This window comes from Hydra viridissima, unplaced genomic scaffold (genome assembly GCF_058129835.1).
Source record: "Hydra viridissima isolate aposymbiotic clone 2 unplaced genomic scaffold, HvirCarnegie_v1 scaffold_13, whole genome shotgun sequence".
In the NCBI taxonomy this organism is placed as follows: domain Eukaryota; kingdom Metazoa; phylum Cnidaria; class Hydrozoa; order Anthoathecata; family Hydridae; genus Hydra; species Hydra viridissima.
Window position 1 is genome coordinate 6,094,060 of NW_028324312.1, and position 27,559 is coordinate 6,121,618.

Here is a 27,559-nt window from a genome sequence, read left to right on the forward strand (position 1 = left end):
TTTGCTCCTTTTATATTTATGTATGAACAGTTGGTAACGAAACAATTTTCTGTTTTGTCAAGAAGTTTTGAAATTGAGATGATTTTGTCATTTCAAAACTTAACTTTTTTTTTTTTATGTTCTTGGCTGTGCGGGTTAATGTGAATATCACATGGTTTGTTATGAACTGTTGTTATAAAAATAATACTTTAAATACCGCTTAACAAGAAGGACTGTTTTTGAATGAGATAAAAGTGTTTCAAAGCAACATATCTTTTATATAGAAATAATAGTAGAGACGCTTGAAAGTAATAAAGTAATGAACTAAAATTGTAAATACCAAGTAAAAAAAATTAAATAAATATGATAAATAAGATAAAAAAATGATGATGATGATGATGATGATGATGATGATGATGATGATGATGATGATGATGATGATGATGATGATGATGATGATGATGATGATTTAAAACAATATTTTTCTTAAAGCGCTTCTATTATAATAAAAACGGTACTTATCCCAGGTACCTATTGTGTTTTTAATAACTAAACCAGACCAGCATGTGTAACCCAAATAAACTTTATAACGAAAAAACTTGACATTGTTTATTTTTAAAAACTAAAGCACTTAATTATTTTTTTATTATTACATAAATACTTTTTATTATAGTTATCAAGAACTTAATAAAAAAAAGTTAATAACCAGTAAGTTTTGCATACAAACATGAAAAACAGACAAGATGCATTTAAGACTTAATTTAAATTAATAGTTTTAACAGTTTTAGTAAAAATTTAACAGACGAATTAAACAAAGCCTAAGATAAGAAATATGATTTTCAACACCGTCATTTTAAACTTTTTAATGCTAATTAAAAAAGAACGCAAGTTCCAGCGTGCTTTTCTTAGTGAAGTCGTTTAAATAATTTTCTTATTTTAGTGAAGTCGTTTAAATAATTACTTTCTAATTAGGTCCAGTCAACATAATCCTTTTGTTATAATAATAGATTTTAAAGTTTTTTTTGCGGAAGTATATCCCATAAACAGCTAAATCCAGAAATATTGACGTTTTATTGAATGAGGTTAGTTGTTTTTTTTTTTTTAATATAGAAATCTTGTTTGTCATTAAAATATAATGGAGAGTTAAAGAAAACGAGAACTTGAATTTAGTTTTTACAAAAAATGGTGAACAAAATATGAATAGCTATTTAGTTATTCAGTATTTAAAGAAGAAATTTTTTTCCTAAGAGTTTTATTTTTAGTAAATTCTTGAAAATCTTACGATCGAATTCGAAAAAAAGGTAACTCGCTTTTTAGATAAAAAAAAAAAGACTGATTTAAAAAAAAAAATTTCAGACTCTTAATCAAGTTTTTTTGATTAATGAAATTTGCATCGGAAAATGTTATAGAATTTATTCAGGTAATTCATTTATATTGTTTTGATTAATACCAAAATAACGAAGAAATGTTTGTATTAAAAATTTTGTGTATATTGTAAAATCTTATACTAGGTATTTAATTTAGTGAACTTGATAAAGTAATATACATTTTGCGAACTATTAATAATATTTCTGTTATTATTACTATAACTATCAGTTTATTGCATATTAGGATATTTTTGTAGGTTTTTGCTATACATATATATATATATATATATAATATTAATTGTTTCAATAGCAAATTTTTTTAATGAATGTTTTGCTGGTCTATAATCTTTTTCAACAAAAAAAGCTTATAAAAAAAGAATTGACCGAGAAATCTCATTAGTCATACTGTTTGCATGTGTTAGTAATAATAAATATAATAAAAATAGCAATTCAAAAGCAACTCTGATAATATAAAATAACATAAGTCCAAAAAACCAGTCGATATGACAATGTGTCTATTCAATAATTGATCACTTATTAAAACTAATTGGATGAAGAAAAAAAACTAATTGAGAAAAATACCTTAATGCTTTGGGGCATTTTGTGGCATAGAATCTTAAAACAATTTACGCATTTTATCCGTTTTTTTAAAAACTTTGGCGCTGATTTGCTCGCCATACGTTTCAAGAATTTTTTTCATGGCTGAATGCATGACGTCGATGCAAGAAGTGTTATGTAACACGCTTCCATCACCACACACACACACACACACACACACACACACACACACACACACACACACACACACACACACACACACACACACACACACACACACACACACACACACACACACACACACATGTTCTTCCATCACACACACATATACACACACATTGCATTTTTCTTTCTCCATAAATTATTTTAAATTTGAAAAATTACCTATTATAATGAACCGTGAGAATTTTATGTATAACGATAAAAGGGTCGTGTAATGTGAATCTTTGCAGAAAACGAATCGGAATTTCGCTCTCTCTCTCTCACAATCATAATAATGCTTTTTAAACATGTATTTCATCGCTGAATATCGTTAAGTGTGAATCAAGTTTAAACGGTTGCACACGTGTTACGATGATTTCGAATTTTTGTTATCAACAAATTGCATTAACGCACGATGCACTTAAAGAATTCATCATGATTTCCATATTACCTATTTTTATAATACTAGGTTACAACGATTTTGTTATAAAAGTTCATACAACTCCTGATATGGGTAACCCTCGTTAATTGTGCCTCTTCACTTTAAAGCTGTTTTCAACGGCCCTGTAATATTGATTTTCTTTAAGATTTATTCTATCTATCTGGGCAATAAGAAAAAAAAAAGGAAATTTTTTTTCGGACGAAATAGTTAGATTTAAAATTTATTGTTTTTGGAAACTGAGATGTATGCACTCTAACCTTTTACAGGTGGTTTTCTTGGGTCAGCCCAAAAAGTGAAAAATAAGTAATAGTAAGGTATTAGCTAGAATTATCTCCTATCTGTGTTCTATATTACCAAAAAAAAGATATAAACAATGATATATATATATAAAAATTTTTTATTTCGTGTTATTGGTAAAGTTTTAGCTTCGTAAATTTTTTTTCTATTTTTCACTCAATGACGTGATTTAGATGCATTCTTATGTTTGTAGTTATATAACATATAGTTTTAACATATCTCAAACAAACCTCAAGTAAAATTAACATTAAATCTCAAGTAAATAAACATTAAATCCAGCAAAATGTCATTTTAAAAAAGGTACTTTAAGTGCTTTGCAAGTACAAAGTTTACAGCTCCAAAAAAAATTGAAATACCATTTATTTTAAACTATCAGGAAATCAATTATATAAATTTCTCTTTGTAGAAAATTTGCGATTTTTTAACAATGAAAATTTAAAGTTTTATGTTTTGACCAATGTTATAGATTAACTAGATGTCTAACTTTATAAAAATTCCGTAAGAGAAAGTGAATTTGCTTCACTAAAGTTTTTAATGCCGGTAGCCGTTTTTTTTTAAACTGATAACAATACATTTTTTGATTTATCATTGCGTCATTTTAGGCTGGCAAAACAAACCTGGGCTGGCAAAAAATTTGCTTCACTGCGGAAGCGCGAGTTAGATATCTAGTTAAAACTTGTCATTGGTTTTGACACTTTACATTAGGTTTGAATACAGAAACACGTTTTTCATGTCCTAAGTAAAAGTGTGAATGCGATGATCGCTTTTAATATCAGTTTGAGCAAACGTTGTAACGAAAATGCTCATCAGAAATAATTTACTCCAAATTCTATATGACAACAATTCTATATGACAACAAATGTTTTCAAGTCTTGTAGGTTTTGGAAATCTAAGAACAAATGACAGGTATAACTTTTAAGTGTTTGCGTCAAAAGCTTGAACAAAAGTTTATATAAAAGAAAAAAAAATTAAAGCATAATAAAAATATACGAATATAAACAAACGTATTTTTCAACCGATCACCACACAATAGATGAATAAGAAATTGGTGGCCAATTTAATTTTCCGGAGTTGACATTTTTTTTTTCATTTTTAAATATTCACTTGAACCCCAATTTGACCCTCATAACCTTGTTAACCATACATAACCCTGGTTTTAATACTTCTATATCTATAAAAACTCAGTAAATAACAAGTAAGGCTTGTTATTTACTGAGTTTTTTTTAGGAAATGTCTATTTTTGTGATTTATAAATGTTTTCTTTGTCACATTTAATTGTAGCTTGTTCCAGTTTATTCGGAGATAAAAAAAAAAATATGAAAATGCTATAAAAACACGTCATCAGATTTATTGAAATAAATTAAAAAGTATTCACTTAAATGTTGAGCAGGTTTAAATGTTGAGCAGGTTTAAATGTTGAGCAGGTTTAAATGTTGAGCAGGTTTAGCCAGTTCTTTAAGTTTTTTTTTTTTAGAGTATTGAACTTATGTCATTGAAGTTGCACTTGCTATTTGTTTTATCTTCGATCGACATCATGATACGTGTGAGACAAATAAGAAGTATCGATTTTCACAAGAACGCTGTTCTAACTGGATCATTATTTTTTAGAACCAATCGGTTTGTTTACATTTTTACTTTGGCTATATTAAACTTTATAAAAATTTCTGCCCCTCAAACAGTTTTTCAAGTAGAGAGATTTCAGGAGCCCTTAGTTACGGATACCGTAACATTCAAAGGGAAATGTATTTCTTACAAAACCTGTGACAATGCAGACGCTTTCGGCTTGTCTAGCAATGACCCATGTCAATGTCGATGCAAAGATTCAACAATGGTATCAAGCTCTGCAAACAAATGTATTCCAATCACAACGACTGAAGGTGAAAGTTTTTTTTTCTTCTAAAAAAACAAGTTTTTTTTTTTAATCAGATTCTATGTAAACAGCTGACAAATAATTTCTAGATAAAATGTCCCGTGTTAAGATGTCGTAGGATAAAATTATAAACCATTATCCGAAAATTAAATCTTAAAGTCTGAATCCTTGGCATGACAATTTGCGTAAATAGTTTTTATGTTAAAGTATATCTTTAGTATAATATTAGCTTAACATGGAAGATGAACGGACATCGAAAAAAATAGATTTTTGTTTCTTTTTTGTTTTCTTAGAGTTTTTATTCTTTTTGTCAACAAAAAGTAAAAACTTTTAAGAGATGATCGTGTGTGGAGGTTGTTACTTTAAAAAAGAAATCGGCAAAGATTTTTCATAAGTTTTGTAGATAGTTTACAAAAATAAGCACTCAGGAAAAACATATCAGCAATCAATTACTCTTTTTTTGTAAAGATTTTGTACTACGATTTTTTTATGAATCAAATTCGTTTTCCAATTTCGCCTAATTTCCGCCTAATTTTGTTTCGGCTGAAACTGCAAACATTAATTTTCTCATGCCTGTCTTAGGATGGTAAAAAAAAAAATTTCCTGAGGAAATTATAAAATAGTAGGAAGGAAAATTGTAGGAAGGGATAAATAGTGATTTTGCAAAACCAATTTGACAATAATTCAATAAATGCCAGAAAAATATAAATGTATTAATGGATTATTATGCCACTTATTTGAAGAAACAAAAAAGTTTTAATTGATTATTTAAAAAATGAATTAGGCCTTCCTACCACAGAAATTTACATCCAAACAAACATCTTTTGTTTTCTAATCTGTATATCAAAATCTTTTATGTAGCGAGCATTTTTCAAATGGATAGCAATTTAATAGCAAATGGTTTTCAGTAATCAAATAAGAAATACTTCCATTTAGAGTCGAACAAGTTTAAAAAACTTTTTAACCATGGCTCCTGTGTCATTAAGTTAATCATCACTTAAATGATCATTGGTTTAGAGATCAATGCTTTAGGATTATTGCTTTAAAGATAATTGCTTCAGAGATAATTGCTTCAGAGATCATTTCTTCAAAGATTATTGCTTTAGAGAATATACTTAAAAAAGCTAAAAACTTTTTTTTTGATAAAAACGTAATGTACATTTATTTATCATCAACTATGCCCATTGTATCATCTATTATTTTATAATTTGTGGTGAGATATTTGGCAGTCAATTTTAGAGTATAACACAGCAATTAGTGGGAAGTACTTTTGGCTGAGCATAATAGAGTTGCAAAACTACTTTTTTCCATGTATATTTGGCCACAGAAGTGAACTATATGAAAGTTTAGACAAAGCAAAAACATCTTTAATTTCATTAATAACAGCTTGTAATAATGAACCTTGCAATAGCAATACCTTGTAATAACGATATCTTGCAATAACATTCATTATGGAGTTTTTTTGTAGGAAAATTTAAATTTTCAATGAGAACCTTTGCTCATATAAATGCCTCTTAAGTTTTTTTTGGTGCTAGCGGAAAGGTTTATCAGAAATTTCAATGGAGCCTCTTTCGCATGTTGAGTTCCCTTCGATGGTGTGGTGTGGCTCATTACTCTTTTCTACACCATGTCGTATTTCTCTCATCTTCACGCAGTTTCCTTTTCATTGAGATTGAAATATTTTTTTCAACTTTCATCTGCACACTCACTTTAACAACTTATTATTTATGTACTATGTATAAATAAAACATAAACAATAAAGTGTATTATGTATAAAAAATACATAAACAGTGAAAGTGAGTTCTATTATTGTAGTACTGTTGTTATGATTTAGTACAAAATAACCAACAGACTTTTCCTGTATAAAGTTATTGCAATTCAAATGCAAAATTTTTAGTGTTCTTTTACTTGAAAAGAAGTTTGAACGTCAACAAAATTCTTTTCAAAATTCTTTTTCATTTATTTTAGAGCAAAAGAATTTAAATAGAAAAGGGATTTTTTCTTTTCCGATTTTCTTTTACTGGTTAGACAATTCGTTTTTAGATGAGATTGATTTTCGAAAAAATTTTCCTTAGTTTTTTTTTTAAATTTACAAATGCTGTACAAAAGCTTCATCCAATGAAAACTTCAAGAACGGAAAATTTTTTTAAACCATTTATACAGAAATTGATGAATTCGATTTCTTAGTTCTAAAATAATAGATATTTAAGTATTTAAAAATTTATAAAAAGAAATTAGTAGTAATTAGAAGTTTGATCAACTTTTTTTTTTTTTACTTTTTACTATTTGACCTATATACGGCCCTAGAGCAGGCTTAGAATAACGCTAGAGTCTGTTTTAAAAAAATAATCAGCGTCTCCTTCAGGTTTTAAATGTTTACACTTTATTAGCAAGTTGGAAGATACATCGAGAGTTTGTTTATGTTTAAAGTTTGAAGTGTTTTTTTTTCAAATGATAATACTTAAGTCTATCGACCTGCATGAACTAATATAGTTAATATTAATATTAATATAATTAATATTAACATTGCTTCACAATTTTTTGTTAACTTTAAATTAGAAGTTGAAAGAAAATTAAAAAATTCTTCATTCCAATTATTGCGCTATTTTCTTTTCGGCTTTTTTTTGTTCTTTTTTGAGAGTAGGTGTTCCTTTTATGACGTCAGAACTCATACCACTGTAATTTTGTTATTTAGTGACAGTTATTTGATTTGTATTTTATTACTGATTGCTAGACTTGAAACTATAAATGCTATAAAAAGTTGCTTTTTTTTTCTTTTAGAATTGCAAAGTTTACTAAAAATACATATTTATATAGATTCTTTTAGGTTCCTTTTTCATTTATCATTATCAAAGACGTGAGAAGTATCTTGTCGCACATTTTTTGATGATATTTTAAACATTATTTTGATCAGTTATATATATATCATTTTTGGGGTTTTTTTTATTACTGCATTACATTCGATTGACTAATTATTTATGTTAAACTTACTGAACCATACTTGTTATCCACAAACATTGTTGTGGTTAATTTTTATCCACAATCGTTAAATGGTAGAAATTCCATTTGTCATTTCTTAAACTGAAAACCACCAACAGTTTTCAGAAGTTGAAACGCGAAACTCTTCTTTGCACTAATATTTTTTTATTAAACTCTATCAACCTTTAAAAGTGGTTTAACTACTTATCAATTTTTAAAAGTCGCTCATTTTTGTAAACGTTTGTCTGTAATATAAAACCGGTTATTGATTACTATGTTGGTATAAATTCAACCTTACTTTGCTTAGAATAAATTGAAATTTTCATTCTGCATATAGTTAAGGTAAGCCTTTTTTTTTCTTTTTTTTTTTTACATCAGTAAGAAAAGCTTATTTTTAGGTTCCCCTTTTTCTATCGCAAAAATTGACCAAGTGTCTCCGAGTCAACTTGTTACAAAATTTACAACTGCTGAGTTGACGCAAGGTGAAAACTACATATATTCATGTTTGGATAATGTCTCATGTTCACGGAACATTACAGATTGCACAATAAACTACAAAAAATCTTTCTATGATGGTTTGGGATGGCATAGAATCTGGGAGAAAAAAGATGATGTAGACTTTTCAATTGATAAAAATAACTTTGGAACCACAATTAAAGTATTCTTTTAAAATGCATAATTAACATTATCAACGTTCGCACGAATTGTGTTAAATTTTTGCGAAGTTTCAAGGTCATATAGTAAAAATGTAAAGCTACATGATTTAATGGTCTTTATTTAGTTTAACACTGTACAATGCGCCATGGATAAATATTCTGGTATGCTACTCAAATTAGCTTTGCAGTGTTATTTAAACACACAAGTACTGATAGGATACGCCATGCTTGTCGTCATTGGTTCTTACGAAAGTAAGAATTCTAAATTTTTAATTTTAATTTGATAAAAGAGTTTAATATTCTTGTTAGCTTTATTTTGAATTTGATCCTTTCTGATTAAGTGACTTGTTATTATGACTTCACGAATAAAAAGTTTAGTTCATGAAGCTTTTTACAACTAACGCTAGTCATTTTTATAACAGTTGTTTCATTTTTATAACAGTTGTTTGCTTATTACTTTTTATTAGACATGTTTTTATAAAGTTATTATTTCTGTTCACTAAAGAAAAAAAAAGCCTTGATTTTGAACAGTGTGCATTTGATTAAACAACTTAACACACAATATTTCATCATTAACTTAGTAGATGGCTTGTCGCGAAGCACATCTACTTTCTCTGACTTGAGGTGAGCAGAAATATTAACTTCATAAAAGTGTTTAAAAAAGTAAAACAAGGCAACTGTTAATAAAATCACTTTTGATTTTAACAATAGACAACAAGGCTTCCGTGTTAGTGATTTTTTGTGCTGTCCTTATAAACTTTAAAAAAGAATTTTTCAAAAAAAAGTAAACAAAGTAAAAAAGTTCCTCTAGATTAAAAATGTTTAAATGAACGGTATATATATAAAGGTATATAAAATCAGAAAAAACTTCAGGCAAAAAAATTGGAGAATTTGAATAACTAAGGTATAGGAATAAAATGTTGGTACACAAACGTAAAGTAATTTTGTAGTTGTTTCATTTTTAACTAAATATAAAAATTACACAGTAGGTAAAACTCCAGCAGATCGAGTATCTTGCAGTACATCTCCGACTCCACTAATTCTCGATACAATTCCGATTTCAGCAATTATAAATAACTCTTCAGCAACCACTCCTATTGTAACAACAAATCCTTCAACAATTATAAATAACTCTTCAGCAAGCCCTCCTATTGTAACAACAGATCCTTCAGCAAGTAACCCAATTGTAACAAAAATAGAGACTCCAACTAATACATTCACTGTTCAAATAACCGCAATCATCGAGACACCGCCATCACCTTTGAACATAAAAGTATGTTTTTCAATAAGTTTAAAGTATTCTTTTTGTGGATGTGTATTATTTTGCAAGTCTTTTTAAATTTCTGAAAAATACTCGTAATTTCTTTTTTTTATTATGTTAAAAATAAAAAATAACAATTATTAAAGTATTAAAATCATTTTTCTCTTTAAAGAGTAACGACGATACAAACAGCACTGCGTTAATATCGGCTATCGTAGTATTAGCTCTTGTTTTGCTTGGTTCTTGCATCATTATAACATTTCTTTATCGAAGATGGCGTCGAAAAAAAAGCAGTAGCGCTAATATAACCAGCGCCCCACGTTTATCGTTTGAGCAAATAACTTATCCGCACCCAGTTTTCTTTATAAAGGGAGGAAGTATTTACCAAAATGGTGGTCTAGCAGTATCTGCAGAAACAAATGCTTCAACATATGACCTTCCTATGAGTGAGTCGGAAGATAATTCTATTAAATCATCGCGTTTAGATAAAGTTTTTTCATCATTTGGTGAGATTATTCTAAATTTATATATTTATTATATTTTACAAGCTAAATACTAACAATATTTAAAATGAAATATGGTAGTGGTTTAGTTTCCTTGTCAGGTATTTCAGCAAATTATCCTCATTTTTTTGTCTTTCAATGCACACAATTTTAAGTGTAGAGTTTACAACTCGTAACATTTTAAAAAGTTTTAAAAAAACTTTTTAGATAAAATTATATCGCACCTGCACTACAAAAAAACTGGTGAAATATCATTTGAAGATGATTATGACTATCGGAAGTTTATTGATCCTCTCTCCTATGAGCAGTGTGAAGACTCCAGTGTTAACCAGTTTGATGACTTAGATTACAACATTCCTGAGGAAACAGATAAAATTACACCAAGTTGTCCTAAGTCTATGCAGAAAGTTGACACAAAAAGTTTACTTGACAACAGTGGATCAAATCAAAATGTCGGTTCTGCATTTGAAACTTTTAAATTTCAAAAGTCAATTTATACTAAGAAGGGAGCTGAAAACATTTCATACAGTGTCCCCGACAATATCGATAAAAATCCTACACCTGTGCTCCTTGTGCATACACAATCAGGCTACATGCGACCATTTTGTAGAAGTAAAATTAATGAAAATAACGGAGAACCATTTTATGACTTTCCAGAGTCAATAGAACTTGTTCAAAAAGATAATAAAATAACTTCTCCGCAATATGAAAACCTCGGAACAACTGGAGCATTAAAAAAGTTAAACTCCTTTGAAAAAATTGGTAACTTTCCTTTAAAAGAACATGGTTATTACAGAAAAACTACAAATGATAAAGGTCATCGGCGTGAAGAATCCATATATTCTGAGCCTGAACATGACGATAGTTTGATTTATGTGAATGATTATAAGGGTCAAGATATTACCGAGCCTAAAAATGACGATTGTTTGTACAATGCAGGTAGGCTAGAAGAGACTATGTATGCTGTACCAGAACAAGACGATAGTTTAGCTATTGAAGAGATATATGACGATATCATTGTACCCGTTCCATAATTAGCTTTTACCAAGATCTTTTTTAAGGTTCTCGTTTTTACTGACGAAATATGACAAATAGAGAATGCCTCCACCTTTTTTTTTTTTTTAAATCTTATAAAAGTCTCTAAAGAAATAGAATAAAAAAGTGGAGTAACCCTGAAGTTTTAGTGACAAATTTTAGTTACTATAAAACAAGTTGACGAGTTTTAGCTGTTATTTAACCCTTTATGCAAAATCACATTGTCATATTACTACCGTCGTAAAATGAACTGATGTTTGTTATTACCGTCGTGGAACAAATATTTTTGGGGGTTTTTTTAAATCAAAATATCTAAAAAAATGCGAAAGGCACAAGTTCTAAATGCTCACTGATTGTTACTCAAATGACAATTGTTTTGAAATAGGTTGCGTACCGTAAACATCGAATCAACATAGGAAATAAAAATGGTTGATTGCAGAGAGTTATATTGTAGTTTGTAACTGGATTTGTCAAAAAGAGTTTTTTAAATTTCAAAAGAATAACTTTAAAAAAAGTAACGAAAATTCAAGGTCCTTGCGCCGGGAACTGTTAAGATTCTTGGAAAACTGAGTCGCACTCTAGAAATTTTTATCTACGTTTGCTTGTTCCCGAAACATTATGCTATTATTTATGGCTGTTAGTAAAGTGGTCTACTTAAATATTTAACCCGATTGTTTCTTAACTTATAATAAACCCGATTGTTTCTAAACTTAGATTTAACCCGGGTGTTTCAAAACTTAGATTTGTTAGAAAAAGTTAACGAAAAATCAATGCCTCAACCAACACTCTCTATTTTTAAAAAAAAATGCAGAAAAAAATCTTTGTGAACCGAGAGGTTTTTTACAATTTCTCAAGTATTTTTTTCTTTTTCTTTCTCATTTCTTTAGTACGATAAGATCAATTAAAGAAATCAAATTTACATCACAGAACATCAGTCTCCTAAACAAACTTTAGGGTTTGTTTAGGCGACTGATGCTGAAAAAAACGTTTACTTTATTTTTAATTTTTAGGAAAACGTGTTTGAAAACTAAAAAGTTATTTAACTATACAATTAAATTTATATTTTTAAATTTAGATGATAATGTAAATAATGTTAAACAAGGTGTGAAATGTTTTTTTGTGTTTTGGTTTTTCTTTTAAAAAAAATTAAAACAAAAAGCATGGGCTTAAAACAAAATCCACATTCTTAAAATAAACTGCACAATCTTAAAAAAAAATCTACGATTGTTTTTTCATGATTTTTTTTTACAATTTTTTAATTGCACTAAAAGTTTAATTTTAGTCAGAGTCTGTAGAATACAACTCCCGCCTTTCCTTTATTATTGAGACCAAATAAATGGCATCATCTTGCTATAGATAATGTTTTTGTTGTGTGAGGTGGCAAGTTTCTGTCTATGTTTCTAAAGAACATTTTATGCTCTTTTTACATATTTGAAAACCCCAGTGAGTTATTGAAAATACTTTATTGAGAGACAATTTCTTATCAACTTATTCAAACAACCTACCTACAGTTATTTTTAACAAAGTGGAAAACAAATCAAATTTTAATAACATGCTGAATAAAAAATTAAACTTATTTTTAAAATTTTTAATTTAAAAGTTCATTCTAAAAAAAAGTTTGATAAAAGTTTGGTTTTTGGTTTTTGGCAAAACTTTGAAGTCAAACTTCACATTATTTAAATTAAAAGTATTTTACAGTTCAAACACCAATTTTTAAACATCCATATAACTTTTAAACATTAAACCCTTAAAAGGTTTTGTTGTATCTTAAATAACAAAGATTTGTTTTCTTTTTGCCTTCTGAAGGCTTTTCCTTTCTTTTCATCATCTAACGGTAAAAATTCAAAACTTTGTTTATCTAAGGCATCTCAACAAGAACCAACACGAACCGTGTGAACAGTACATGCAAAATACTATGAGAATTCACGTGTTAAGCTGTAGAATCTTTGAATTCATGGCAAATTACTATCTGAGCATGGCTTTATTCATTAGTTTAATCAAACTTAATAATTATTACATTCTTTAAGTTGAATTTAAAACAATACAAAAATCAAATCATGAATACGAGGTTAATGCAAATACAATAAACATGAAAATACAATAATAGCATTGCCATTATAAACCCAGTGGCGCGCTCCACTTTCAAGTTTTCAACTTCTTATATAATTCTGAAAATGAAAATACTCTATAATATATATATTTGTTTTTTGTTTTTTTTTTTCAAAGAAAACGATGGAAATAAATTTACCTTAGTTTTCATATGATGGATAGATTTAAAAAAATTGGTTTATAGAAAATTTGTTTACATCTCTCAAACATGTATTATAAATTAAAAAAGCTTTTACCAAAAATGATAACTATTATAAAATCACAAAGTCTTCTTGTTTTACAAAATATTACAGCATCGTTTTATGAAACTGCAGCATCATCTTCTATAAAACATTTTTCTAAAGAGGATGCCGGGATAGATTTTCGAATTGTTAAATGAAAATAGCTGCGAGTTGTTTTAAAACTTTCTGAAAGTTTCTCTGATTTTTTACAGCCAAAGATCAAATATATTTCTTTTCGAAAATCTTTTCTGTAATAACCATATAACAAAGGGTCTACGCAAGGATTTAAGAGCAGGATGATATAAGTTATCAAAGGTATTTCATAAGGTATTTGAGCACCATACTGATAGAGCACTTCAGTAACTGAGGTAGGAATCCAGCATACAAAGTAGCACACAGCAACCATAACGCATACTTTGATACCAGCAGTGTTTCGTGACTTTTTATTGATTCCCCTTCGTAATTGATTGCGTACTATTTTAATAATCCTATAATACATCCCACCAATCAGCACCCCGTTTAAAACAATGCAAGTGAAGACAATAATGCTGAAGAGAATGTTTATTTTTACCTTCCGCTCTGGTTTCATGTCAGTGTCAAGTATCCAAATAAAAGGGATTATGGTCACAAAAAAAGTTAGTGCCCACGCAAGAATTATTATATTAATTGCTCTCTGCCAAGTTATATTCTTCTCGTATGCAAATGGCATCATGATTGAAAAGTAGCGATCGGATGCTATCAGTACTAAATTTACGGCAGAAGCAACGATGTTAAAACTTACAACACTTCCACAAATATAAGCACAATTGTTTGGGTAAGGAAGTTTAAAGGCGCAATACTCGCAAGGTGGAACTGAGATTCCTACTAGCAGGTCACTGATACTAAGCGATAAGACAAACAAATTTTGTTTTGTTCGCAACTTTTTCTTAAAACAGAGTAGCCAACAAATTAAAATATTTCCCGTACATATTGTAAACGTCTCTATGGATAAGAAGAGCCAAAATAAAGCTTTTGATGCGCTTGACTGGTCGTAAGTCAACGTTTCATTTTTGTATTCCGTCATATCCGATGAAAGGTATCAGACTAGTTATTAATACCTCAAATGAGAACTTCAATCTAAAAACAAATATATTTCTGACTTGTTAATCAGTTGTTCAAATAGTATAGCTTTATCTTCTTCAAACTTATATTATATCTTAAAACTACATATCTCTTGAATAATACATAATCTCTGGCTAAGCAAATATCTGATTAACATAAATAATGATGTATTTTTTACATATGGTTTTTAATAGTCCCGCGAAACATCAGAAGCAAAAACCCATTCTCGCTTTCTTTGTGGAACCAGATGATGGCACAATCATGCTTAAAAAAGGCGGCATATTAAACTTCCAGGATTTTAAAAAGATTTTTTTAAATTTCTTTTTACTTTTTCTATTTAATTCATTAATTTTTTTTTTTATTGTTCATTTTTATAATTTTTTATAATCAAGTTTATAAATTTATCCTGGTCAAACTTTCTTTAATATATGTATATTATAACTTTTTTAAAGAAGTCAAATAAATAAAAACAAAATTAAATAGGTTCCTCCCATATTAGGGCTTTATAATAACACGAAACTTTTCGCATAATGCCATATTTATTGAATAACAGTTGGATACGAGCGCTTGCATGTCTGTTTGTCTATATCGTCGTTAGTTGTATTTTCAAAGTTTTTTTTGCGTAAAACATTATAGGTGCATTTCTGATTGGTCGAATTAAAGAAAACTATAGTGTTTGCAATTAAGCGAAAAAATTTGTAACGCATTAAAACAGTTCTGCTTAAGGCTTGGTTTTTTTATCGCTCCCTATATACATTTAAAAAATTTAGCGCTTGTTAACCCTAATATTTACAGCTAAGTATACTTCAAGTTTATTTAAGAAAATTGTTCAATCAAACGCATTCTACCCTAATTTAATCAATTATTAATAAATAATTAAAGCATTCTTATTAACTTAATTAGAACTTCGAAACTTGTTTTTAGCGCAAATCATAGTTTTAGGCGCGAACAACAGATGTGGAACAAAGGAATAGCGTCTAATTTAACGCGGTTTCGTCCTTCGAATTTCGAATTTCTAAACCAACAATACTGAATGTTTTTTGCAGTCCACGTTTAAAATAATTGATAATAAAATTGTCATCATTTTTATATCATCTAATATTTATTATATTTCATATTGACTAATATTGGTAAAATTTTATTCTCATAGCCTAAACGGTATCCACATTAGAAGCATGTTAATGAAGGCTTTTCTGATTCTAATTTTACGCTTCATATGGAAGAATCATTCTTCTTTACGCTTCTTATGGAAGAATTATTCTTCTTTAAACCGTAACAGTACATTTATTTTACCACTGCCCCTCGTAACGTTTTCCTTATTAGCAAATAGGATTTCATTATCTGGACATTGTTGAGTAAAATTTTCGCTTGACAAGTGATACTAATCAAAAGAGCTCTAAGCTTAGAAAAATTTTTTTTTCTCTTACTTTTGTAAATGATTAAGAGGAAGAACGTGGGATAATAAAAGAAAAAAAAAACTTACAGAAATTAATTTCACTGATTTTGCTGAATTACAAGTTATAGCTATTTCTTGCTCGATAATACAGCTACGTAGCTGGCGAGGCATAAATCTAAAACAAAAAACCAAAGTTAAATCTTGTGAAAGTAACATATATCGTGTTTGATATGTGTACTCTAGTTTCAAATGTACTGTAGAATAAGATAAAAACAATATACATGGTCTAGACTGAATAGACTAACTCAGATTATATCGGCTAACATCATCATAGTATTCTAATTTCCTGACCAGACCTCTTTTTAAACGCGGTTTTTTTTTTTAAAAAAAGGCGTAGCTAAGAAAAATACATTTACGTATTGTTTTATGTCTGCTGTAATAATTTATAGCGATGAGATATTGTTAAAGCGAATTAGTTCTTTGATGAGTTTCAAAGATGGTAAAACTTAACGAGAAGTTATTTGCAGACGGCAGTCTTTGGCTTCAATTACGCTTATTTCATTCAAAAATATTGTTACTAAATAAAATGCCAGGTGAAACCATCAATCGCATCACATTAAGAGAAAATTTTTCGAAAAACAAGCATGAATTCACTCACGAGTTCTTGTTTATTCCTTATTGGCTGTTTATTAATTATATAAAGTATAAACAAAGCTGTATAAACCGCTAAATGCTAATAAGTTAATAAAGCAAGACGCACTGATTTGTTGAACAAAAACACAGTTCGAGACAAGAATAATTAAACAACAATTATTTACGTTAGAATTATAAATCTCAGCCACAATAACTCCATGCCACAAAACGCTAAGTAAATTATATGGTAAAATTTAATATATAAAAAAAAGGGGGGGGGGGGAGTTTCTATTTGATAGTAACCATTCAATCAACTTCTATTAATTCTTATCACGTAATTCAGTATTAACGAGACGCTTCACATTGTAAAACCTCTTGAGAGACTTCTAAAGCAAATGAAAGAGCTGCAAAGAGGCGCTTTAGACGCTTTGATTTTTTCGACTCTCAATAAAATGAAACTTATGAGACTAAAAATAGCTGGTGAAAAACAACTTTTCTTTAAAAAAACAAGCAATCATGTTAATTATACTAATGCTAGTTAATTATGCTAATATTAGTTACGTAAAAGTATAATGAAATATACATAAAATAAAACTCTAAAAAATATATTAATCTGTAAAAGAGTGGTTATGTGTTATATACATACATTCACACACACACACGCACACACACACACACACACACACACACACACACACACACACACACACACACACACACACACACACACACACAGATATATATATATATACACACACACATATACACAGATTTATATATATATATATATGTATGTATATGTAAATTAGTGGTATCCTACCTTATAACAAAAAATTATTGGATCCCTTTCACTATCAAAAAATTCCAACAAAATTGTTGTAACAAATGTTGTAATAAATAGTTAATGATATGGAAATTTTTACCCCCATTGCTATCGCATTGTCTGTAATATTGATGCTGTTTTTTCTACAATTTTTTTTTTCTCATTACATTTCTCCCGCTATTTTTATTAATCTGCTACCTAACAACCTTTTTTTTAATCTTTCCGAAATATTTGCCGAAATAAATAGATGGCGAGATATAAATGATTGGGTGCACCTCTAATTGATTTCAATTAGTTACATTAGTTTAGATTTATTAAACAATCGTCCAGCCTGAAAAAATTTTAGACAAGGAATCAATGGCGAGCTTGAATAGTTCCTATTTTTGAAATATGTAAAAGAGAGCGTGCTCTTCGAAAAGCCGATTATTTTTGTACTTTCCGAATGGTTTTTTATTAATAATAAAAAGTTCTTTGCTGTGTTTTGACTTGAAAAACATAATCAGAGAAAGAAAATCTTAAAAGACATCAGATTATTTTCCAAGTCAAAGGGCGAACTAATTAGGTTCGGGTTAAGTTGCTTATTTCTAAAGCGTTTAAATTTACATTTACAATGTAATCTGTGCCCTGAATTTTATTAAAATAAGTTAAACAAAACAATTCTTGATAAAATAAACAATAAAAGTTTGTTAGCTCAATATAAACCCAGTTCTCATGTATTATCTTGTGTTTTACTTCGTGTATTATTTCGAGTGTATTATTCCATATGTTATCTGGTGTGTTATCCTGTGTGTTATACGGTGTATTATCCTGTGTCTTATCTTGAGTATTATCTCCCAGCGAACAGTTTTTGCTCAACTTCTGATATAAACAACGGGTTGTTTCAAGTAACTTAAATAATTTTTTAAACAACTTCAAGTACTTGGTAAATTTATATTACTTTAAATCAAGTAACTTTTTTGTCCGATTAAATAAAAAGAAAAATGTTATTTAAAAAAAAAAAATCGTGCAAAAGTTGTCCGATTTTCGATTTTGTATACAGCTACCATAAAAGTAAAATGTTACCGTTTTTTTGGTTTGTTAATTATTTTTCGCCCTCGTTTTACCATAATTGCCGACTGAATGAATTTTGCTGAATATGTTGCCGGCTGTCAAATATTCCTTTGTTTATTTTGTTCTCGATTTATTTCTAGTAGTTTTGTCTTAAATATTATTTTTATTTGTTCAGTTTCGTTTAACAAGTATTTTTAGAAGTATTAAAAAAAAAAAAATAATAATAATAATCTAAAGCGAATGGAGCCTTCAAAGAAAAAGTCATCTAAAATTTGGAAACGTATCAAGTTCAGTAAGTGATGTTCTTAAGTGCAAGTATCGTCCTTCAACTATTAAGGCAAAACGAGCACCTACAGCATTGCCTTATCATTTAGAAAAAGTAGAAAATGTAAAAATGTGACTAGAATTTCTCATCATACTTTATCGTCAGGATCAACTTTAAGTTTGAATTCAGGCCTTACTAAAGTCAACTTTCAATTGTTGCCAGAAAGATTCTTCTATACTTATTTTGGCTTAAATGGTTGCTGTTGATCTTATTCCCATTTATGAATTTTCAAAAATTTTTGATATTCAAAAAGGATGGCTGTTCAACATCTTGAAAATTCTGTATTCAAGGCAAACTATGGCTTCAATGTTTTTAGGATGTTTTTAGAGGAAAAATTTGAAAAAAAAGATTTATGACTTGTTAAAAACAATTGATAATGATAATAGATTTTAATTGACTTTGGAGGAATGGACTTCCAATAGAAATCAAAAATGTATGTACCTAAACTGACACAGTTGTCAGTTCAATGCCTTGGAATTACAAGGATTGTTTGCTCAATCAAGACTGAATATAATTTTAAATTGGTTGAATTAAAGTTTGAAGATTTTGAGTTAAATCTTCAAGCTTCAGAGTAGTATAATCATATTTTTGGAATAGTTACAGATGGAGCGTAATGAAGAAAAAGGAATATTATCTCAAATAACTTATCAACTCATGTCATGTCAACTCATGGTCTTTCTCATGGAACTTACTTGGCAGGTATTGATGAACTTTATAAAAAAGCAAATGATCTTGTAGAAAATAAAGATTTTTGTTGTGACAACGTAGAAGAGTACACTGAAGAAGTAAATTATGATGATAACAAAACTAATTATCAAACTTCTGTCAATTGGGAAGAATTGCCACTTAACAAAGAATCTATTGAGCTATTAAACTTGATGGAATTAAAACCACTATCCAAAAAATTTGCGTGATTACAAAGTTCTTTTAAAAGGTCACCTTTAAGAAATAATTCTCTTCAATGCTGCTGTCTTGATGAGTGTATGAAAGAGTTGTCTTTAATTTTAAGTACAAAAACACGTTTGAATTCAATGTCTAAAATGATTTCAAAACTTCTTGAAAATCAACCAACAGTTTGTAAGACTTTAGAGCATTTTAATACATTGGAAATGAACCAACAGTTAGTAAGGCATTAGAGCATTTTAATAGATCGGAAATGCTACCAACTGATTATGAGATTAAAACTGCTAGATTTTTGTGAGATAGTTAAGAAATTATTGGAGCTGGTGCTAATGTCCTTTGTAAAATAGATATAACTCTTTTATAATCACAAAAAATTGTGAACTTATTTTAAACAAAACTAAAAGATCTAGATACAACAATATCTAAAATTCAATCATGAGCAAATGATGAAAAAAATTTTTCAAAGAAAGAATTATTGGATTTGCAGGTCTTTTAAGATATTTAGAGTTATCAAATTAGTATAATCAAGCTCATAAAGATTCTATTTTAGACTATTCAAAGAAAAAAGAACTTCCAATTATAGCTAGAGATATTTATTCATGTTTTTTTCATGATCCTAAAGATTCATCTAAGATGCAATTTACATAGTTACAAAGAAGGCAAGAACTAAATATGGATTGTGAGTCCTATGCTAATAATACATTATAACTGCTAATAATACATTATAACTGCTAATAATACATTATAACTGCTAATAATACATTATAACTGCTAATAATACATTTCATGTTTAACGACAGTTTGTAAATTTATAAATTATTGTAATATGATTTTCTAAAATATCGTTTCCAGTAAAAGAAATGTATTTAAAAAACTTTTTGTCATTTTTAAATTCAAATCTTCTTATTCTAGAGAAGAATTCGACAGTATTTATTGCGGGGGTAAAAATATTGCAACAGTAACAACAACAAAAAACAATCTTTTCCGCATTTCTTTACGAGGAACCTAAAAGTTTTTTTGAAACATAAAATTCTTTTTGTTTTTTTCTTAAATTTTATTTACGTAGCTCATTTTTTTTCTTAAAAGTTTTTTTCTTAACTCGTTTTCACCTTGAAATCTCTTCAAAAAACGTCACAAAATCGATTTGTAATCAAATTGTTTAATTAATATTGTTAAAGAAGTTTTGTTTTAATCAACTAAAATTTCTATCAACTAAGAAGCGCTTCAATTTGATTCAAACAAGTTGTTAGTAGTATTTCTAATTTGCTAAGTCACTTAAGTTCCTGGGCATTTCGCAGCATGTGTAATTACGAAAAATCCTTTCAGGTTGGTGGTTAAACCTTATCCTTATTTTTGTTTAATAATGAATCTGATCAATGATATATAAAGAAATTTCCGTTGAAATGTAACAATTTTTTTTACCAAAGGAGCAGTGAAGAAGAGGAAAACAAAAGTTCATCCATTTTATTCCTCATAATGAAACTTAGCGCCGATTTGTTCTAAAATTTAATAAGAACAGTAGGAAGTAATTAGACGGCATTAGGTTTTGTTAATAACAATTGCACATTGTTTTCATAGTCTGAAGAATTACGTCATAGTCAGAAAAATTACGTCAAAGAGGAAAGAGATGTAATTGTGAAATTTGTCCTTTAAACAGGTCGATTTCTGATGAAAAATGGTACTAAGAAAGTAATAAATCTAGTTGTCGACGCTATTTAAGAAAGTGACAAGGAAATTACAAGGAAATAAACAGTATTGATTCGTTTTCAAATTGCTTCAACTTCAAAGTTTTTAAACACAGACAACATACAAGTTTTAATAAACTACTTACACACGTGGTTGGCATACCCGATCTTTTTAGAACCTTTTAGAAAGTCAATATCAAGTGCCAGGACTTTGCTAACTGGTACCCGTATCTCAGTTCCTATTTTAGATTGTTAATTTTTATTTAAATAATATTTTGATGTAAATTAAAAAAAGAAGAATATATTTTTTGTAGAAAATTTTTTTTACAAATACGTTTTACTAACTAAAAAAACTAAATTTAAAAAAAGATAAAATATTTTTCAAAATAAAATAATTGAAAAAAAGTCAATTAAATTTTATATTTATTTAGACACCTGTACTGAATTCTTTCAAAACTGTGTCGTTGGCTCTTGTGATTGATTCTTATTTGCATTAGATGTTGCGTTGTTGGCTCTTGTGATTGATTCTTGTTTGCATCAGATAAATCATATGCTTATAAAAAGTGAGCAACTTTGCATTTAGTTAAACTAACAATAAAAACCTGTATTAAAAAAAACAACAACCATCAAACTGTATTTACATTTAGTGAAAAAAACCTTAAAAACATGGTTTGCTTATACTTTTAATTCAAATTCTATTGTAAATGAAACACATGATAACGATTTCAGCAGATGACTTATTTTAAGAAGTAGATAAATAAAAAATCAACCGAAGTATTTAAACAGAGAATAAAATTCCAAGGAAGTTAAGCCGCGATAACTGTTACCCCATGCATGAAAATATAATCAAGTCGCCAAAATCCTCGATTGTTCTCGTAAAAATATTTGGACACGTCGCGTAAAAAGTTCGAATCAATAGCAATGCACAGAAGCACTACAATTAATCAATCAAGATGATTTTTCAAGCTTTTATTTTTCATTTTTACTAGCAAATGTTTTATAGAAACCCTTGTTTGAAAATCGCCATATATACAAATCTGAAAACAAATACTTTATTATACCAACCAAAGCCTCAACTGGCATTCTCAAGTTATTAACCTAATAAAATTTTTCTTAACTACAATACTTCATAACAAGTTTCCTTTCTTTAACTACAATACTTCAAATACAACGAAAAAGATAAGGGGCTTAATATAGGTGGCACTTAAACTTAGCAGCCATAAGAAGTGAAAAAAATCTTAAATTATCACTGATTGAAAACTTTCGAATGAAGTATTTGATTGTTATTTTCTCTTTCTATTCGATAACTTGAAGTCGAATACTTAATGAACCATTTCTGCTTAAATTTCAGACTGCTCTCAAGTTAAGTTCCAGGCAATTCAGCCTGGAACTTAACTTGAGAGCAGTCTAAACAAAAACTTGGTGTTACAAATGAGTTATATTACAGGGCTATAGTAAAAACAATTGGAGATGCAATATTTTTAACAACCGCAGTGATCAGAGCAAACCGCCTTTTTCTGTTTGAATTCTAAAAATTTAAATGGTGTCATTTTAAAGAAAAGCTATTTATTATTTATTTTTCGCTTCAGTTGAAATGAAGAAAATATTTTGGGGTTATAATATAGTAAACAAATATTTAAACACGAGTAATTTTTACCTTATTTTTGAGATTTTATTTACAAAAGATTTTAAATATTTCTTCAATTAATCCAGAACTTGTCGATCACAATTTTCTCTTTGAAAACTCTCTCGAAACTATTTCATTCGAAACTATTTTTATTTCTTTATAATTAAACTTCTTTTCAATTCAATTTTTCTTCATAATTACACTTTTTTTACTTGCAAATATTTTTACTCAGTTTGCAAAGTTTTGAAAAATGAAGAATTAAAAAAAGCGTTTTTCTTTTTTGCTGTTTCAACGAATTATGTATTTGAAAAAAGCATTCTCTTTCCCTAATGTACAGGACGTGATCCCGTCTCACTCCATGCTCTGACTTCTATCAGTTTACTGCTTTAATTATATAATATAGTTTTACTATTTTTTACTTTATTATATAATATAGTTTTACAATGTTTTATTAGTTTGACTATGCGCTTTTATTTTACACACTGTTTCATCGTGATGAATATTTTCTAGTGATGAAAATTATATATTTAGTTATGGATCAGAAGTTAAAACTCGATTTTAAATTAAGCAGCTTAAAAAAATAATGTATTTCTTTTCCGGTAATTCAGACACAGTAAAGTATTTGACAGTATATCATATAAGAAACATAAATTCGTTAAATGAGCAATATTAATATTGCTCTTTATTTAACCTTATTTAGTCTCTTCACTTTACAGAGAAAGACAATCTACTTTAAAACAATACAACAAAGATGGCGATCCGCAAACGCAGCTCTCAAGAACAAAACCGGCATGGGTTTTCACAACAAGAATTTACTAGCGAACATTAAAATCCTATTATAAAGTTAAAATAATAAAATTCCTTAATAATTAAATTAACATAGATTTTATCTCTTTAATTTTTTTAAGTTAATAACAAAAAATCTTTTTGTTATTTTCAACACAAGAGATAGAGATTCTGCAGGGTTACTTCTTTTCTCTTCCATATTTGACAATACTTATACTTTATTCCCGCAGTTTTAGCCTCAACCTTTAGCCAGGAAATAGTTTCTTGAGTTTTGTAATCATATTCAAATGTTAATCTCCTATTTTATTCATATTCAAATGTTAATCTCCTATTTTATTCATATTCAAATGTTAATCTCCTATTTTATTCATATTCAAATGTTAATCTCCTATTTTATTCATTTGCTGAGTTTTCGTAATACTCATTAAACTAACACCGCTTTCACAATCTATAGTTAAATGTCTCACTAACGTCCGTTTTGCTAAAGTGGCATTTACAAGATCCTATATTAGAATATGGAGCAAGTATATTTCTTGCACAAAGAGAAACTTTCAAATTTAAATTAAAAATCTAATTTCAAATGAATGGATAGAGTTTTAAATAAACCTAAAATACATTTTGAATCGATTGAAACTTTGTTTGTTGCACACTAAAGTGTTCCAAAAACAATGATGCACGCAGTTGTTTCTCAGTCTCTGATGCCGCTTTTGTTCATTTGTAACATTAAAAAAGATTTCTGATCTCCATTTCAGCAACATGTAAAATCTTTTACATTGATTTTACATTGGGGTTCAGCACTAGTGGAAATTTTCGTATCTTTTTCAAATGCTTATCGCAATAATTCAAAATTGTAATTTCTTTTTTAATGTTATATTCACTAACTCTAGAGGTCTGATCTAAAAAATGGTTTCTTTGAAATTTATGAACAGAGATGCGTTACCATTTCTGTAATAGATATCAAGAAGGATTCATGATTATCTCCGTTCTGAGGATGCTAAAGAGTAGAATATATACTGCTATATATAGAGTCGGTGCAAAATAAAATTTCGTTTGAGAGGATGGAGGAAGCAGGTGTTAAACGGGAAATGAAACCAGTAGAAAGAGGTTCCAATAAACATATAGTTTCTTTTTAGCCCTCTGGATCTGATTCCGGATCTGAATTACATTGGTTTCTACAGGTGGTAAAGATTTAGGTGAGGGATTTTTCCGTTGTTCTTATTATATCTTAGATAATGATAAGTATAACTGCTGAGGATTTGGTTGACTGATGCAGTTTCTCCCGATACAGATGAGCAATACGCATCCAAAATTCATTGTTAGCAGCAAGTTCATTCAGCAATCTGCTATAAAACTATGTGAATTTAGAGGATATTAATCTATCTATAAGTGCAACCCACATCAAGAATATTGTGACAATAGGAGAAAAATATTGTGACGATAGGAGAAAAATATTGTGACGATAGGAGAAAAATATTGTGACAATAGGAGAAAAATATTGTGACAATAGGAGAAAAATATTGTGACAATAGGAGAAAAATATTGTGACGATAGGAGAAAAATAGAAGAGATTACGAAAAGGCCCAGGATAGGGCTATATGTCAATCTCCAGAAACCTTTTTATTCAGCTAAAGAAGAGGTGAACAAGACTGTTGTCTGGTTAAGTTTTATAGCAGTCAGCTCCATGTTAGATTACCTCGGCTTAAATTAACCAAAGAAACTTTAGAGTTTTGAAAATGGGTTCTCATCACAGAAACGTTTTCCAAGGGTGGAAGTTGTGCCAGCTCTTTGTTTTCTACTTGGGAGAAGATGTTCTTAGATTATGTTTCCATTAACCTGTAGCCTGCAATGAACCTAGGTAAAATAATCTAAAAAACTCTTTGATGGTGAAGCAGAGGAGTGGAGGAAGGACCATCCCCTTAAGCAAATGTATGCATTCAAAAATTTTGTTAAAAATTTGAATTGCATCAACGAATGTGCAGAGAGAAACCTCCGTCTGATTCAAGGCTTTTTTGGTGGATACAAGTCTGGTAACATGCAACAGAACCTAATGTGAATGATCATAAACATAGAGAAACTAAAAAAAACTGGTATGACTTTTTATCACTGAAATGTAATTTTTGATATATTTCTATATCTTTGTTAAGAAAATTTTGACTTTTCAAAAAAATGGATTTTTACATATTACTTAAGTCAGAAAATATTTTTATCGATCTGAAATCTTAGAATGGGAAAGAATGTGGGTACAGCAAAATTTTTAAAAAGATGTTTTTTTTGAGACACCCTATTGTACAAACATGCAACAGAGTAACTTCAATCTTTTCCAGTTACCTACTTCATTTAGGTAACGAGATTTAAATTTCTTGATATTCGTATAGCAAATGCCTATTATATTACATGTTCCAGTACAGAACATTGTATGTTCCATATTTCATTACAAGTGTACACAGCTCCACTAATTCTTTCAACACATTGAAAAACATTAGTGCAAAATGAAGTTCAAGGTCAATTTCTTAAGGTTAGTAATTTTTGATGATGTAATTGTAGATTATTGGTGTCATGGTGTTTAACAACCGCCGTAAAAATATTGCCCCTAAAGCAATGACAACAATTTTACAGCCGTTTATTTTTTGTTGTTGAAAAAAAAATTGCGTAGACATTTGTAGACGCCAGTGCTTCAGTATCGCAGCACATTTTGTTATTTTTCATGTAATAAACATTAAGATCGTCCCTATGGGTTACACGGAGATTAAAAAAAATTTTTTTTTTGGAGATTTACAGGAATGCCATTAAGTTTGCCAATTTTTATTTTGATCTCATCGTTTATTAACACCACTTCACAAGAATAGTACATGATTAAAAACAATTCACTTTTCTTTTTCTTTCTTTTCCGAGATTAGTGCACAATAGTGATCGACCGGAATTCGGTTCGGATCCGGTTTCCGGCGAAAATTACGGCCGGAACCGAAATTCCGGTTCCTGTTCCGTTTATATTTAAGATTTCGGTTCCTGCCGAATTTCCAGTTCAAAATGCTACCGAAAATATATATTAGAAAGCTTTATTTAGCATAATACCGTTATTATCATTTTGATAAAAATGATTAAAAAATTTTCAAATTTAGTAGTTAAGCTTGAGAATTAATGTAAATGAAATTTGGCTTTGTTTGGAAACTAATTAATTTTCTTGTTTAAATTAATTTTAAATTAATATTCATATCATGTAATGTTTTTATCGCTATTATTTGAGCTGAACTTACACCAGCTCATTTTCTTAAACATATTGTCATGATCCTAATGGATAATTTTGAACCTCCTAAAGATAAATTGGCTCCTGCAGCTCAAAGTCTGACAACAATAAAAAAAATTCCATCTATTTCGCACATTGTTAAAATTATTGCGCTATTTCGAACAGGGGAAAATGAGTAATGTGCATTTTGACAATTCAAAAAATAATTTAAGTGTTAAATGATTTTTTGGATTGTCAATTGCTTCTCTATGCCTTGGGTTTCGGAAAAACTTAAAAAAAATGTGAAATTTTAGTTATTTTTACTACATTAATTTTTGTTTAAATTAGAACTAACTTTTTAAAAATATATTAGTTATTTTCGGTTCCGGTTTCTATTCCTGTTCCGGTATGGATTTATTTTCGGTTCCGGTTAAGAATATTTAGAATCTATTACTGGTCTGGTACCGGTTCCGGCAAAATCTCTGTTCCGGTCGATCGCTAGTGCCCAAGCATTTTGGTTAACTTTTTT

The 27,559-nt window shown here is 28.7% G+C and overlaps 2 protein-coding genes across 16 annotated transcripts; one reads left to right on the top strand and one right to left on the bottom strand.

Annotated features, from left to right (window-relative positions):
- The first annotated feature begins 1,012 nt into the window (after positions 1-1,012).
- Positions 1,013-11,212, top strand: LOC145195345 (uncharacterized). Of its 6 annotated transcripts, none has more exons than XM_090070230.1 (7): positions 1,013-1,061; positions 4,319-4,721; positions 8,092-8,351; positions 8,475-8,601; positions 9,336-9,622; positions 9,783-10,116; positions 10,321-11,212. In XM_090070230.1, the coding sequence occupies exons 2-7, from the start codon at positions 4,331-4,333 to the stop codon at positions 11,145-11,147; spliced, it is 2,226 nt and encodes a 741-aa protein (XP_089926356.1). In that variant the 5' UTR covers positions 1,013-1,061; positions 4,319-4,330; the 3' UTR covers positions 11,148-11,212. The 6 variants fall into 6 exon arrangements, with proteins under 6 accessions (XP_089926356.1, XP_089926355.1, XP_089926353.1 ...); XM_090070229.1 differs by lacking the exon at positions 1,013-1,061 and adding an exon at positions 1,084-1,280; XM_090070227.1 differs by lacking the exon at positions 1,013-1,061 and adding an exon at positions 1,291-1,399.
- Positions 11,213-13,205: 1,993 nt separating this feature from the next.
- On the bottom strand, positions 13,206-22,737 carry LOC145195146 (adenosine receptor A3-like). 10 transcript variants are annotated; one of them, XM_090070233.1, is made up of 4 exons: positions 21,830-21,969; positions 21,541-21,633; positions 16,063-16,150; positions 13,206-14,594 (listed from the first exon to the last, which is right to left on the bottom strand). In XM_090070233.1, the coding sequence occupies exon 4, from the start codon at positions 14,539-14,541 to the stop codon at positions 13,558-13,560; it is 984 nt and encodes a 327-aa protein (XP_089926359.1). In that variant the 5' UTR covers positions 14,542-14,594; positions 16,063-16,150; positions 21,541-21,633; positions 21,830-21,969; the 3' UTR covers positions 13,206-13,557. The 10 variants fall into 10 exon arrangements, with proteins under 10 accessions (XP_089926359.1, XP_089926368.1, XP_089926364.1 ...); XM_090070242.1 differs by lacking the exon at positions 21,541-21,633 and having other exon boundaries at positions 21,830-22,737; XM_090070238.1 differs by lacking the exon at positions 21,541-21,633 and having other exon boundaries at positions 21,830-22,724.
- Between the last annotated feature and the right edge of the window lie 4,822 nt (positions 22,738-27,559).